This window comes from Pteronotus mesoamericanus, unplaced genomic scaffold, assembly GCF_021234165.1.
Source record: "Pteronotus mesoamericanus isolate MK-2021 breed Mesoamerican mustached bat unplaced genomic scaffold, CSHL_Meso_final contig_29, whole genome shotgun sequence".
In the NCBI taxonomy this organism is placed as follows: domain Eukaryota; kingdom Metazoa; phylum Chordata; class Mammalia; order Chiroptera; family Mormoopidae; genus Pteronotus; species Pteronotus mesoamericanus.
This window is the reverse complement of record NW_026555123.1, coordinates 1,062,897-1,076,892: the sequence shown is the minus strand read 5'-3', so window position 1 is coordinate 1,076,892 and position 13,996 is coordinate 1,062,897. Positions and strand designations below refer to the sequence as shown.

Genomic DNA, 13,996 nt, shown 5'->3' with positions numbered 1-13,996 from the left:
GCAAAAGATGGAATACGGATCAACACCTTGCAAAGTAAACGCTTTCAAATGCTGTTCCTTCAGTTTAGCTAGTGTTTGTGACAAATCGTCCCTAGGCTTCTACCTGAGTCTATCACTATAACTGCGACCTCTGTCTTGAAAGAGAGCAATGGAAGGAGTAAGAAATGGAGGGAAGGGAAAAGTCATCATTTGTCTTACGACTACAGCATCTAACGGGTTATTTTAAATACTTAAAATAGGAGGTTATAGAAAATGAGAAGTGTAGAGAAGCATGACCTTGCAAAGGTAATTCTTTTGTCTCACTGAAAATGTTTTGACTTAATTTTAATTCTCAGCAAGATGAAAAGATTTTACCAACTGAGAACTGATTTGGAAAGAGAGCAGAGTTCCCCAATCTTTGGAATAAAGCAAATACCACCACCTGCAATATGTTAACATTACTTCTAAGTGCTAAGAACCTAAGTTGAGTAGAATTCATCAGTTACATTATTGTTAAGTTTTAGAAAAGTCAACTCTGAAAATTCTATTATCAGGTTAACAAAAATATTTTAAAAAGGAAAAATATTAACAAAACATCTATATGTTCATTGGCATTTGAATTATCTTTTTATTCCCTTTAAACCCACTTGCAATACTAGGTACTGAACGTAGCTCAGTCAGTCTCATCAGTCAGCCATGGAGAAATAAAACTGCTTTTAAATCAACATTATTATATCTAAATCTTTCAGCATATATTTTGAATAGAATGAGAGGTCTAATCACAGAGTAACATAGGAAATATTTTTATTGTTGCTTCATTAAATGTAAGTATTCCCAAAGTTCTGAATCCACTGTTTCTTCTTAGGTTTCCAACTGCGGCGATCCGTCCTCTTTTGGTCTATTCAGTAGGAAGTGAACTATCTGAAGTAGAACATCGTCATTAAAACCTTTCACGTCATTATCTTCGATGGTTTCATAAAGAGGCTTACTCTGTGTCCCCCAGCAGAAGTTTTTACGAGTGTTATTTTGGTCGGCTTGTACAGTCAGCGCCAAAGTATTTAACTGGTAGCAGAAAAAGGAAAAGTATTTGCCATCTGTGATCACACCCTGAGAGACAAAGGGTCGTGTAACATCTGCTTCGCTCCAGAATCCTATAGAAGAAAGTTGACATTGAAATTTACACTGGAATATATTTTACCAAAACAAAGTATACACATTAGAGGGTACTGAACCGGCTAAAACCTAGATATTTTATCTACCAATTGTCTACGGACCACAAAGTCTTCCCTATCCATTGTAATCCTACATTCCACTTCTGTATCACAAATTCCTTCCTTCTAGTATCCCCAACTCATGATCCATCTAGTGGATAACTTCTATTGTCAATGGCTTTCAACTTGAATTCATTTCATGTAAGAGCAGCAAGCAGTATCCACGCAGATTTCCCTATATCTGGGATTAACAATGGCATCATTCTCCGGCTTCAAATTCCTTCAGTTTCCATACCAGTAACACCTACCATGCAATAACCACAACGGCCATTTATTTCACCAATCTACCAAAAAAAGGTATCTTCAGAAAAAGATCACCTTTTTAAGGACTTCAACCATGTCCTCAGACAATTTGGTGGATTAAATAGTAGATTAAATCACTGCTCTTTATAATTTCTCTGAAGGCCGTACCTGGGATGTGGGTTGGAAGACTGTTCATTCAGTGAACAGCGAATGCTTGTTAGGTATTTCAGAATTGGTCTTCCTTTACGTATTTCAAAACTGGCTTTATGAGTTGCTGTCATTTCACTGAGTGAGTCTCACATGGCAAGGTTTCGGGCCGCCTCACCCTAGACCGCCCAGACTTTCCGCCTGCTCTGGCAGGCTGACTGGCTTCACTATTGCGCTTTATACCCCGGCTGCCGGGACGAGGCAGCGACTTCATTTCCCCACACTCACTGCACGGCAGCCTTAGTGGAGACAGTCAACAGATGGCATTGTTAAAATATGGAATTTTGCTACAGAAAGTACTTTATCTTTCATGAATAAACAGTGCCATTTTAAGATCTTCAAGAAAGATTTCTCACTTATTTCTATTATGGAATGTAAGTATAAAGTTAAAATACATACATAAGTAAAAAGGTGAGCTTGGCAATAGATAAGTCTGTATTAAAATTCCTCCTGGGTACTTACACAGGATTAGACTAGTTACATATTGTATTACTTCCGGTCTTGTAACAAAATCCAACTGCCCCCCAGCGGGCTCTACAAGTCCTGTGATCCTGCCTCCAGCTTCCTCCCTTTCTTTGTCAGCCTTCCTGGTCCTTAAAGACTGTAAGTCTGTCCTGGCCTCGGAGGCGCACTTGCCTTTGCTTTTTCCTGAACTGTCTTCCCCACAAGCTTACACTGAGGCAGCAGCCCACTGCCACTCAGGTCTCTGTTCAAAGGCCATTTTTCCAGAGACCTTCTCTGAGTCACACTTACATTGATTCTGCGCACATCCCATCTACGCCTGTATCCCATAAACCATTCGACCCCTTATCTAGTAATTTTCTTCGTGGTATCACTACCACCTACAAATATTACCTGTTGATTGCTCTTACTCTCCTCACTATAATACAAGCTCCAGAAAAGTGGGGCTGCCCAATCAACACTTCATCTCCAAGGCCAGCAGCGCTTGGTACCTAACAAGCATTCACTGTTCATTGAATGAATAAACAATCTTCCAACCCACATCCCAGGTACGGCCTTCAGAGAAATTATAAAGAAAGGCGGTGATTTAATTCTACTATTTAATGTACCAAAGCACTTCCTTTCCTAGCTTCAGAAAGCTGCTATCGTCTACTGAGCTGATTTAGTTGGCTATATAGTCTTTAAAATCCTTGAAAACACCATCAGAAAAAAGTACATTCATGCAAAAGTGGTCAATGTAAAACATCAAATAACTACCTACATGCCACTTGCCACCTGCCAATGTAAAATACTTAATCGTGGATTTTAAAACAACTTTTTTTTGGTAATGCAAGTTTTTAAAACATAAGATTTAACCTACATTTTAACCAAGAAGATAAACTATTAAATTTTAAAATGTCTATTATCTTCCAAGAATAATGATACCATAGCTTTACCTTGATACATAGCTTGTGCTCCCGTCCAAGCAAAAAGGCTTGCGATAGCATTAGCTCTAAATACAACTTCTATCTGATCAGCACAGTTCTGTTTCAACAGTCTTTCCCTTTTTAATTTGTCAGGTAACAGGTGAAACTGGGTATGCCCGTAACAGTATGGATCTGCTGTCCTCGATCCTGAAGAGATAAAGAGAAACAGTTCACATGAAATGACACGTAAATCACCTGGAGCACATGCCCTTAGTGTTTGCTCCAAACCCATCTCTCTCTTCTGTACATCAGGTGATCAGTAGTCAAAATACACACATGGGAGGATTACATTATTTATTTATTGTACTGATTATAATAAAGTTACATTTCACACAAAAGTACGGTGTGCTAGCTATCATCAAGCCGCTCACAATGTCAGAGGATAGGTCAAAAGAATATATGTAAAATGGATTTAAAATTTCTTATTATTTCAGTTTTTTCAAACCCATTAGTCATCATAAGGAGCTAGGTTATTTTCCTTATCATATCCTTCAAAGGATACAAACATTTCATAACTTTAAAGACTTACTTTATTACTTTAATAATTATATCCCTTCTTCCTAATAAAAATAAATGACTTTTCCACTATATTTCTTTTTTTTTATCCTTATCCAAGGACATGCTTATTGATTTTTAGAGAGAAGGGAAGGAAAAAAAGAGGAAGAGAAACATCAATATGTTGCCTTTCGTAAGTGACCTGACCAGGGACTGAACCTGCAACCCAGGCACACATTTTGACTGGAACTGAACTCACAACCTTTTTGGTTTGCAGGATAAAATAAAAAGTATAACCAGCTGAGCCACTCAGCCAGGGCTATACTATGTTTCTGAGTAAAGAAAATAATGGCCAATATTTTATTAAAGGCTGACATGCTTGACTTTACTGGTAAAGTCAAAAGTCTGCCATAAGTCACTCTCTCAAACTACAGTGACTAAGAACAGGCTGATAAAATAAGTCTGGAGGACTACTTTAAGCTGCTTTTAAAAAATGTCCTACAAGTTGGCTAGAACTGACAGATGAAGAAAAAACAGCAAAAGAATAAACTGCATAAGGGCAGACGCCAGGCCTTATTCATTTTATGTTCCTAATGGTTATCACACCTTGTGAGAAAAACAGGAAACTTCTGTAAAACCAGCCAATCAGTGTGTCTAAAGTCTAGTTCTATACTTTTTATTTTTAAACAAACCACAAATTATTGTAATTTTTCTATATAATAGATCAACAAAGCTTAACAGGTACAACTTTTTTAAAGTTAAATATCGCTAAATTCAGTAGAACCAAGTAAAATTTTAAGTGGTGAGCTGAAAGAATATTCTCTTTCCAATTTTCAGGCATACTGTAACTATTTGAGACTATGAATTATATTGCTCATGGACTATATAAACCTTTGGCCATCAGGAACTAATTATGCAAATTTGCACAAGGCACCTGGGACACATTTATGGCATAATACATCAAAAGAGAAACTTACCAATAAATATGGTATTTTCATATTGTCGTTTGAACAACGGGAGTTTGTCTGGCTTACAATTCATAACAGGGATTTCTATAGGTACAGAATAATCCAGCGGCACAAACTTAAAGAAAAAGTAGTAAGTGAATTCACAACAACGCTAGTATATATTTTACTCACATTCTTAATAGATTTAAAAATCTTAAATTGAGATGTTTTTGTAAAATGATAACACTACCATCTAATGATGGGCCAAATCCAGCCAACAACCAGTTTCTACAAATAAAATTTTATCATAACACTACCATGCACATTCATTTACATATGGTGCATGGCTGTAAGAGCTGAGATGAATAGTTGCAACTGAGACCTACAGCCCCCAAAGCCTAAAATACTTGCTCTCTTAATTTTTACAGAAACAAAAAAGGGCCTATCTGACACAGACACAGACAATACACTTGTTTTCGCCAAAGGAACTGTAAATACATAAAATGACCAGTGTATAACTGTAATAAATGCCTTAATTTATGATTAGGTGGTGTAGGTACTGTAAATTACAACACAATGATAAATAATCATCAGCTTCTTGTATTTTCACATTAAGGAAAAAAAAGAAGATTTGTATGTTCCTGAAAACTGATGCATTAACCTCACTTAAAATGATCATTTGACCTTTGGGGAATATATATATATATATATATATATATATATATATATATATATACACCATTGCAGGTTAAAAAGCTGAAAAAGAATTTCAGACAAGATGTACTTGAATGAAACTCAAAAGGCAAGACACCCATCCAAAAATTTTTATTTTGTCAAGTCCTTCACTTGCCTGCTTATGACATTTCCCCATCATCAGACAGCAAGAGGTACACATGCAATAAATCCTTACCTCTGGGAGTTGTTTGGATATTCGAATCTGGTTGTGTGGTGTATCATTTATTTGGTATCTCAAGGTATCAACTCGACCTTTCCGATGACCATGGCGAATCGTCTCTTCACCACGCCACCAGTAAAAGTGAACTGGACGTTTACAATCTATCAAGAGATATTCAAAACATTATCACTTAGATCAATTTGGTTATTAGAATACTAAACTTAGCAATATAGAACTCAAAAATGATTGTCCTAATCAAAAGTGTCAAAGTCACTCCCTGATGTAAGATAGTCTGGGTTATGCAATCATTTAACTTACATGATCACGACTTAAATATTTATCATCTTGTAGCGTCGCTGCACTACATACTGTAACCAAAACCTTTCCTCAGTGACAAGAACAGGAATATCACACACCAGAAATAATAGGAGTCAGAACTGCGTAGGAATGACTGATTCAGTCTTCACAATAGCTGTGAAAAGGGCGTGTAGTCGTCTTCAGGACCGGAGTCTTAAGAAGGTTAAGTTTCCTAGGCCACCAACCAGGAGTCAAAGCCCAAGGTGCTGCCCTCAAGACCACTTCCCGACCGACAGAGGAGTAACAGGCACAGCACAGGACTCAGCTGAGCGCACGTCTCCCATATTAATATCATCAGTGCAATCAATACTTAGATGCCTACTGGGTGGAAGACATAAACTGGTGAACAGGTCAGAAACACCAATTTTTAAAGCTGTCCATTCGTTAATTATTTCTCATGTCTGCAGTGAACGGCAGCTGCTGTTTACTGGAAACCCGGAATGTCGGACTGGAATCCCGACAGCCCAATCTACTAGCTATAGGCTCTTCTCAATAGGTATATTCTACGTTTCTGTGCCTCAGGATTTGTTTGGGGTTTGTTTTTTTTTTAATTTCATAAAACAGTGCTACCTACTACAAACAGCTTTATGAGGATTAGATGGCACATATAAAATTTAGAACAAGGCCAGGCACATAAGTACTGCATAAACGTTAGGTATTTTAATCAATGTCGCCTTTAATCGTCACAATTCCACAGCAAAGTACGCTTCCCGTAATTCTTACTTTGAAAGCGAAAAAGGTCAGGCTAAAAGAGGTTCACACTTTGACATAAGGCCGCGTAAATTTTGGTGGAAGAGCCGAAAGGCAGCCCAGGTCTCTCCCTCTCTAGGACCGCCCTGTCTGTGCCAACATTGCTCTTCATTCGGCGGGACCGTCACCAGCATCAGGGGCTGGAGTCCTGCAGACCTGAAGCTCCCAACCCAAGGCTGGAGAGTGAGGTGGCAGGACCCAGCGTCGGCACTCCCAGCGCCGTGCCTGCTACTAAACCACGCCGACCCCAGCGAGGGCTCCAAGCGCTGCGAAACACCTGACAACGAAATGAAGAGGGGGCCCACCGGGGGCGCAGTGGGTGCCTGCCATCAACAAGTTCCCCGCCCCGCGCGGCAAGCCGGGAGCTCACCGAGGGCGGCGGCGGCCAGGACCGGGTTGTGCGCGCTGACCAGGCCCACGAGGGCGGTCACCAGATGGTCCAGAAAGGGCGAGGCGAGGGTCTCCCGCTCCCGGTAGAGGGGCGCGCGCCCCTTGCGCCGCAGGTAGAAGTGCTCCTGCAGGAGGCAGTCGCACGCGGCGGCGCGCAGAGTCGCCAGGTCCGGGACGGGCGCGGGGACGGGCGCTGGGGGAGGTGGCGGCAGGCCCGACAGGAACACGGTCTTGGTGAAGCCCTGGTACCAGCGGTCGGCGTTCAGCGCGAAGGTCTGCGGGTAAACCACGTACTTCATGAACTGCATCTTGGTGAGGATTCGTATCTTCTCGTCCGCGGACTGGGCCGCGTGCACCTTTGCCTGCCACCGCTCCACTCGCCGCTGTCGTGCCGCCTTGCTTTTGGCAGTCAGGGAGGCCACAATTGGCGGGTAGCGCGCGACTGGCGCCGCGGCGACATCTGGAACGATGACCTCTGGAGCCCCGGCGGCAGTCTCGGCCGCGGCGTGCAGCGACCGTCCTGGACCGCGGGGCACGAACCGCCACCACCTGGACGCCGCCATCTTTGGCCGGGGTTCCGGGCCGAAGGTCAATTTCCGCAATTGTTCCGGCTCGCCGCCCGAAGGACCAATCGGAAAGCGAAATGTGAGCCAGTCGTCAAGAGACCAGCTCTCAGTGGGCCTAAGAAACCTGCGTCATCCATGTCTTAGCCAATCGAATCGCTTCTCCAACTTAGTTGCTTGTGAGCTGGAGCGCCTGGAGCAGAGAGGCAGAACTCCTGGGCCAGTAGATTTTCCGCGGGCTCGTGGGAATGAAAGCTACAAGAACTTGTCGCCTGGGTGGTTTCAAGGACTCAGGCTGCCTTCTTGCCGGAAGTCATTTAGGAACATTCCGCACAGAAGCCGTTAGCGCTTGGTTAACGTTCCTGGTCTCAATTTTGTATGGCTGCTTATGTAAGGCTAGCCGTTTCTTTTCGGTTTTAGTTCTTGGGGTTGAAAATATTCTTCCAGCATGAGTTTTGATGATATACGCTTATTTTTAAAATGATGCAGGCGTCGCTCATGACCACTGCAAATCTTTGGGAAAATAATTTCACATAGCTCTACGCTAATTGATGCATAATTTGTTTAAATGATAGCATCTATAAAAAGAGGAATATACTTGGATTTAACTGAAGAAAGGAAATAACGAAAGAATTGTGTTTAAATTTGCTGTTAAAATACATTATTCAACATGAGTTAATCACTAATCTGTGAGCAACTTAAATCAACTTAAATACCTGTGCAGTAATTCTTGAAAGTATATCTTTATGCATATTATATTTGTGTATATTTTAATAAGTGGCATTTTGATGCCATACTAGACTGTGTTATTTTCGGTTAAAAAGATTTAACCCAGAAGGAAAACACGGAAAGAATATCATTTTGATACAGCAGCTGTCTGTCCAAAAACCTGTTCCCCATCTCTGGTTGCCAGGACCCGCTGTACTGATCACAACTCAGCACTCAGGTTAAGAAGACAGGAATTTCCTGCGACTGTCAGATAGCCAGCGCTGGCCACCTGCAAGGGATGACCACTTTTCCTTTAGTGCTTCAGTGTGACACAAAACTCCAAATCCTGAAATCTTCTCATTCCTTTTCCCTAGGATTGACATTCTTTGGGAAATTCCTTGCTTTTCTGTCTCTGGAAATTCTAGGCAAAATCCAAATGTCTCTAGAATTGAAGGGCAGACATCTCTGAAATTGAAGTAGCTTTACCACCAACTACTGGAATTAGTAATGGCTATTTTAAAGATAGTTACATAAATAACAAAATTATCTCAAATCATAAATAAAAATTATAGAAACTTATGCCAGTTTTCAATGTAGTACCAAGCTCTTCTCCATAAGTATGAATTGATAGGTGCTTTTAATCTATTTTTGTATAAACCACATCTATGCTATATCATTTATAATTTTCTACTTTTGCTTTATTTAATGTGGAGCTAGAACACATATTTACAAAGCAGCCTGAATATAGAACCTTTCTTGGCTTTTATGTTTCCTTTTCCTTCTTCCCTCATATTTAACCACTGTCTCAGATGCTTCTAATTCAATAGAACTATTTTGGGGCAACTTGCACTTAGCAGTCTCTTTTTTTTTTTAAGTCTAGTTTTTGTCATTTAAATCTTAATTTTACCTCTATTCATACTCATCCTTTATCATCTTAAGCAATTTTAGTTAACATAGCTACAACAGCAAATAAAACTAGTATGAACAGGTCTGGGAAGAAATTGATAAGCACATCTGGGCACTGGAAACAGGTGCTTTGAGGTCTAAGTGACGCTGTATGTCTTACAGAATAACAAAATGTGAGTTAATCTTGCAGTTAAATGGAGGAAATGGCTTTCTATTTTAAATACTTGTCTTATCTATTAAGATCAGAGATGACAGTTGCAAGATTCCGGAATCGTGTCTTGCTGATTTGGGGAAAGAGGTCCATGTGTGGTGTGGTGGTTAAGAGCAGGAACTCCGGAGTCAGGTTGGTTGTATTTCCAGAACCACCACTTTAATGAGTACGTGACTTTGATGAAGTTCCTTAAACCCTCCAAGCCTCATCCTCCTTATCTGTAAGATGGAAATTATTATCATCTGTTCTGATTTCTCAAAGGGTTGCTATAAGATAAAAATCGAATAAGATGTACTTTAAACATTATGTCTTTGTTAATATTTTTATAAGGACAAGGAGGAGGTACATTATTACCACTGGAAACTAATTAGTTCTTGATACAGCAGTTTCATTTTTAAAATACCCACTGTTGGAAGAGTATGTGAAGTTTGATTTGTGTGAGCACCCCTATAACACTTGGCTTCTATCTTGAACAGTTGTTATTAAGTGAATTATGAAGAATTCACCAACTGCCAGAATGCCAGTATTTATTGTTGAAGTACTCCATTCATTTATGTTCTCATCGAAAATTTATGGAATGTTTGCTGTATGTTAAACATCAGGCAGAGAAATAAATGAATATGATTTGTCCTTATCCTTGAAGAACTCAAATCACTGGGAAACAAGTTCATAAAGAAATAATTGGAAACAACATAGTAGGCATGTATTACCTTAGGAATACATATAAAATAGTGTTTTTAATTATACTTGAGATTAATATTCTCAGAGCTTCATATCTATTCAATTTTGATTCCTTGGAAGAACGTGGATTGATTGTAGCAAATACTCTTGGACCCCAAGGATCATTCCTCTCTCCTTACTAACTGGAAGAGCGTTAATTATGTTCAGGGATTTACCCTTCAACACAATCTGCAAAGATGACACTTCCCGCAGTCCCTGGGGGTGGATCATGATGAGCCTGAGCCAACTGTAGCAATTCTAGCCACTGATGGCTCAGAAATAGGCCTGTGACCCAATCCTGCTTGATGAAGGCTGAAGGGGAATTTTCTGTGGGGCTTCAGGAAAAGTTGTGTTTTGTTTGTTTGTTTTTTAAATAAAAGGAGACACCATCTTCTCCAAAAGTTATAGTTATTGTGTCTCCATATGATGCTGGAAATTGCTTTAGCCATTTGCAGCCATCAGTGGAGACATCACAGAAATGACAAGGGTGACAGAATGGAAAGATGGCCCTGGATCTTTGATATTTGCATGTTGTTGAATTAACATGTAATAAAGGGTGAATTGACCAGGCTTGGAGTGTTCAGGCCCTGAATATTCCGAAGAAAAGGACTGGCCCTGGGGGTACCTGGGACATAACCTTTAAGCGGGTGGAATAGCCTGCTGGAGAAATGTGTTTTTTGTGTAGCTGGGGTCTTGGGCCGTGCAGTATCTGCTTGACCTCTGGAGACGCTAGAGACTGAGCAACTAAGGTTACTCAGCCCTAGACCGCAAGGCTCGGGGCGCTCCCCTGGTTGGCAGCACCTCATCACATGTTGCTGGGAGGACCAAGCATCATCGGATGGCTTCGTTGGGAGAGAGCAGAAAGCTTGCACCTGTGTTCTCCTGGACTCTACTGCGTGGACCCTGTCCTTTACAGATATTAATCTCTGTCTTTTTACTATTAAAACAAACAAACCAACCATAACCATGAGTATAACAGCTTTTTCAGTTATTTGAGCCTTGGGATGCCCAAGACTACAGCCCTGGAAACATTCGCCTCCACGTTACTTATCGCAGCAAGAGGTGGGGTCAGGGAGACTTGGCAGGCATTTCAAACTGTCAACATGACTTTCTATCAAGCTAACCCTAGTGTCTTCTCACATGAACTGTGCCTAAGTTACAGCCCCTGCTCTGTGGTTACTATCATTGAAACGCAAAGTCAACACTTCACATTTACCCCATTTAATGTCATTTTATTCAAGTCAGATAACTATCTTTTTGAGATCTTTTTTAGGTCCGGATTCTGTTACCAGAATTTTTGCTATTACTCCTTCCTCACTATTTGCCAAAGTACATGAAATGTCACCATTCCCGATCATAGCTTTATACGTCTCCCATGAGACACATTCCATGAGAGCAGGGATCTTGTGTGTCTTGTCCAAAGCTATCTCCCTAGCACTAGGATAGACGATTGGATAAAGATGAGGTATATATACACAACAGAATTTACTCGGGCATAAGAAAAGAATGAAATCTTACTGTTTGTGACACAGGGAGGGCCTAGAGGTATTAGGCTAAGTGAAATAGTCAAAGACAAATATGATTTCACTTAATATGTGGAATCTAAAGAATAAAAAAGGAACAAAGAGAAACAGACTCATCGATACAGAGGTTGCCAGATGGGAGGGTTGGGTGACTGGCTGGAATGGGTGAAGAGAAGAAGTACAAATTGGCAGTTACAAAACAGTCGTGGGGATGTGAAGTACAGCATAGGAAATACAGTCAATACTATTGTAATAACTTTATGCTGCTAGGTAGGTACTAGACTTACAGGGGAATCACCTGGTAAATTATATAAATGTCTAACCACTATCCTGTACACCAGAACCTAATAAAAACTAATATTGAATGTCAACTGTCGTTGAAAATTTTTAAAAATCTGGAAAAAAAAGAAAAAGAATACATACTTCTGTAGTAAATGAGAAGAGACATTTATCTCTAGGTGAATTCTTTTTAAACATGTACATAAACCCTAATAATAATAATATAATTATTATTATATTAGCCTTCAATGTTCATGTGCCATACAGGTTATCTAGGAGACGACCTAGGAACAGAATGTATTTAAGACGTTTTGGTGGTAGTGAGGTAAGAAAGATGGAAGTTGTTGGAAGCATGAGAAACCCTGGAGGAAAGGTCTGGTTGGAGAACCTAGTAGAAAGTGCTCATTTCTGTTGGCGGGGCGGGGGGTGGCCACATCACTGGGCTGGGGAGGAGGCAGGGCTGGGCCTGCACACTGAGCCAGGGGTAAGCGAGTGTTTCACTCGCCTCCAGTACAAAGCTGAAGGGGTGCCGCAAAAACTCAGTAATCAACATAAGTGAAGTTTTAACGAGACATCTTAGAAGTCAATATTAATACAAGAAAGTCCATAGTGAACCACGTATCAAAGTTAGATAAAGACAGGGTCAGCAGAAGCACAGATCTACTCACAGTCTACTCACAGTTCAGAAGCGAACCGGCCCCCGGCCGCACCCCGCTGCTGACCCCAGAGGCTGTGCATGGGATTCTTCCTTAAAGAACACTAGCGAGTTTCTCCCCATCCTATTCTCTCCCTGTGCTCTGTCTTTGGCCCCTTCTCCTCAACAGGGACTTCTTAGGTGGATGCTAATGAAATTGAATATACCTTTTGGATAAAGGACCAGCTTTTGATATGGCTTAGTGTCCTACCAAACTGATTATACCCCAAACACGGGTCTATATCCTATTTCTCTGTCATTGAAGTATGAACATGTCTGTGATATGAATTATCTGAAATTCAAACATGTATTTCAAATGTTCTTTCGACTTCCACAACACAGTGTTCCTTAGCTCACACACGTGGCAGTAATCTGTTATATTCAGAACATATGTCTGCATTTGAAATTTCAGATGTCTTTTGCAAGTGAAGTCATCACCCCAGTTTTATGGAAACTTGTCTGAAATATGACATAGGAGAAAAACAACAATTTTCCCCTCGTTACTCTCTAGATTTCTTTCAAATTCACATCAATGTAAATTGGCCTAAAAATTTTTTTTCCTAAAATAACTCTAGTTGAAATAGCCTCCAATGACTTATGTATAGGCATCAAAGTACGATATTCACAATGAGAAAATAAATTGTTACCACCTTTCTGGAGAGTACTCTGGTGATACAGTTCAGCCTTCTAAAATGCCCATTACTTCTATCACTGAGGAAATAACGCATGTTCAGTCAAGGAAAGTGACTCCATATAATTTTTAAAATTAACAAATATGTATCCAACTTGTAATACTGACAATGGGTCAATGGCTACCCCTCAGCCCTGCCCTCTGAGCAGCAATGTTCACAGATCCCGAGACTGTTGCCTGCGTGGGGGACAGTCCTCCTTCTTGGACGGCTTGTCTGTGAATTCTCCCACGGAGCTTCCTGGACCTTAAGAACAGTTTTCCTCAACAAGAACAGGCTCATAGAAACAGAGTCCACAAGGGATGGCTACCAGGAGGGAGGGGCTGGAAGGACAGGCAAGAAAGGTGAAGGGGAGTATAGTCAATAACAAAGTGATGGGTTTGCACGCTGACAGATGATGACTAGCATAAGCGGGCTGATGGCGTCGTAAGGCATCGGAACGTCAAATCACTATATCCTATACCCCTAACTATTATAACCACCGTAAGATTGTATACCAACTACACTTAAATAATTTTTTTAATTGTTAAAGTTTAAAAAATTTTCTAAACATTTTAAAAGTTAGAGTTCCCCCCATCCCTTCTTTCCCCCCCTTGCATTTGAGCTACCACTTTGCCCCGTCTCCTTTTCCTCTGGGCTCCGTTTTCTGTAGCCATCGTGTGCGAGGTTTATCCAGAGCTTGTGAGTCACGGTTTGCTCTTCAGCGCATAAAGCAGAGAAATGTCAGGTGAAAGTGAGAGCT

General features: G+C 40.7%; 1 protein-coding gene across 1 annotated transcript; it reads right to left on the bottom strand.

Annotated features, from left to right (window-relative positions):
• Positions 1–599: 599 nt before the first annotated feature.
• Positions 600–7,549, bottom strand: MRPS30 (mitochondrial ribosomal protein S30). The gene is made up of 5 exons (XM_054575287.1): positions 6,942–7,549; positions 5,480–5,625; positions 4,600–4,705; positions 3,098–3,274; positions 600–1,130 (listed from the first exon to the last, which is right to left on the bottom strand). Exons 1-5 carry the CDS (start codon positions 7,522–7,524, stop codon positions 841–843), a joined length of 1,302 nt encoding a protein of 433 aa, XP_054431262.1. The 5' UTR covers positions 7,525–7,549; the 3' UTR covers positions 600–840.
• Between the last annotated feature and the right edge of the window lie 6,447 nt (positions 7,550–13,996).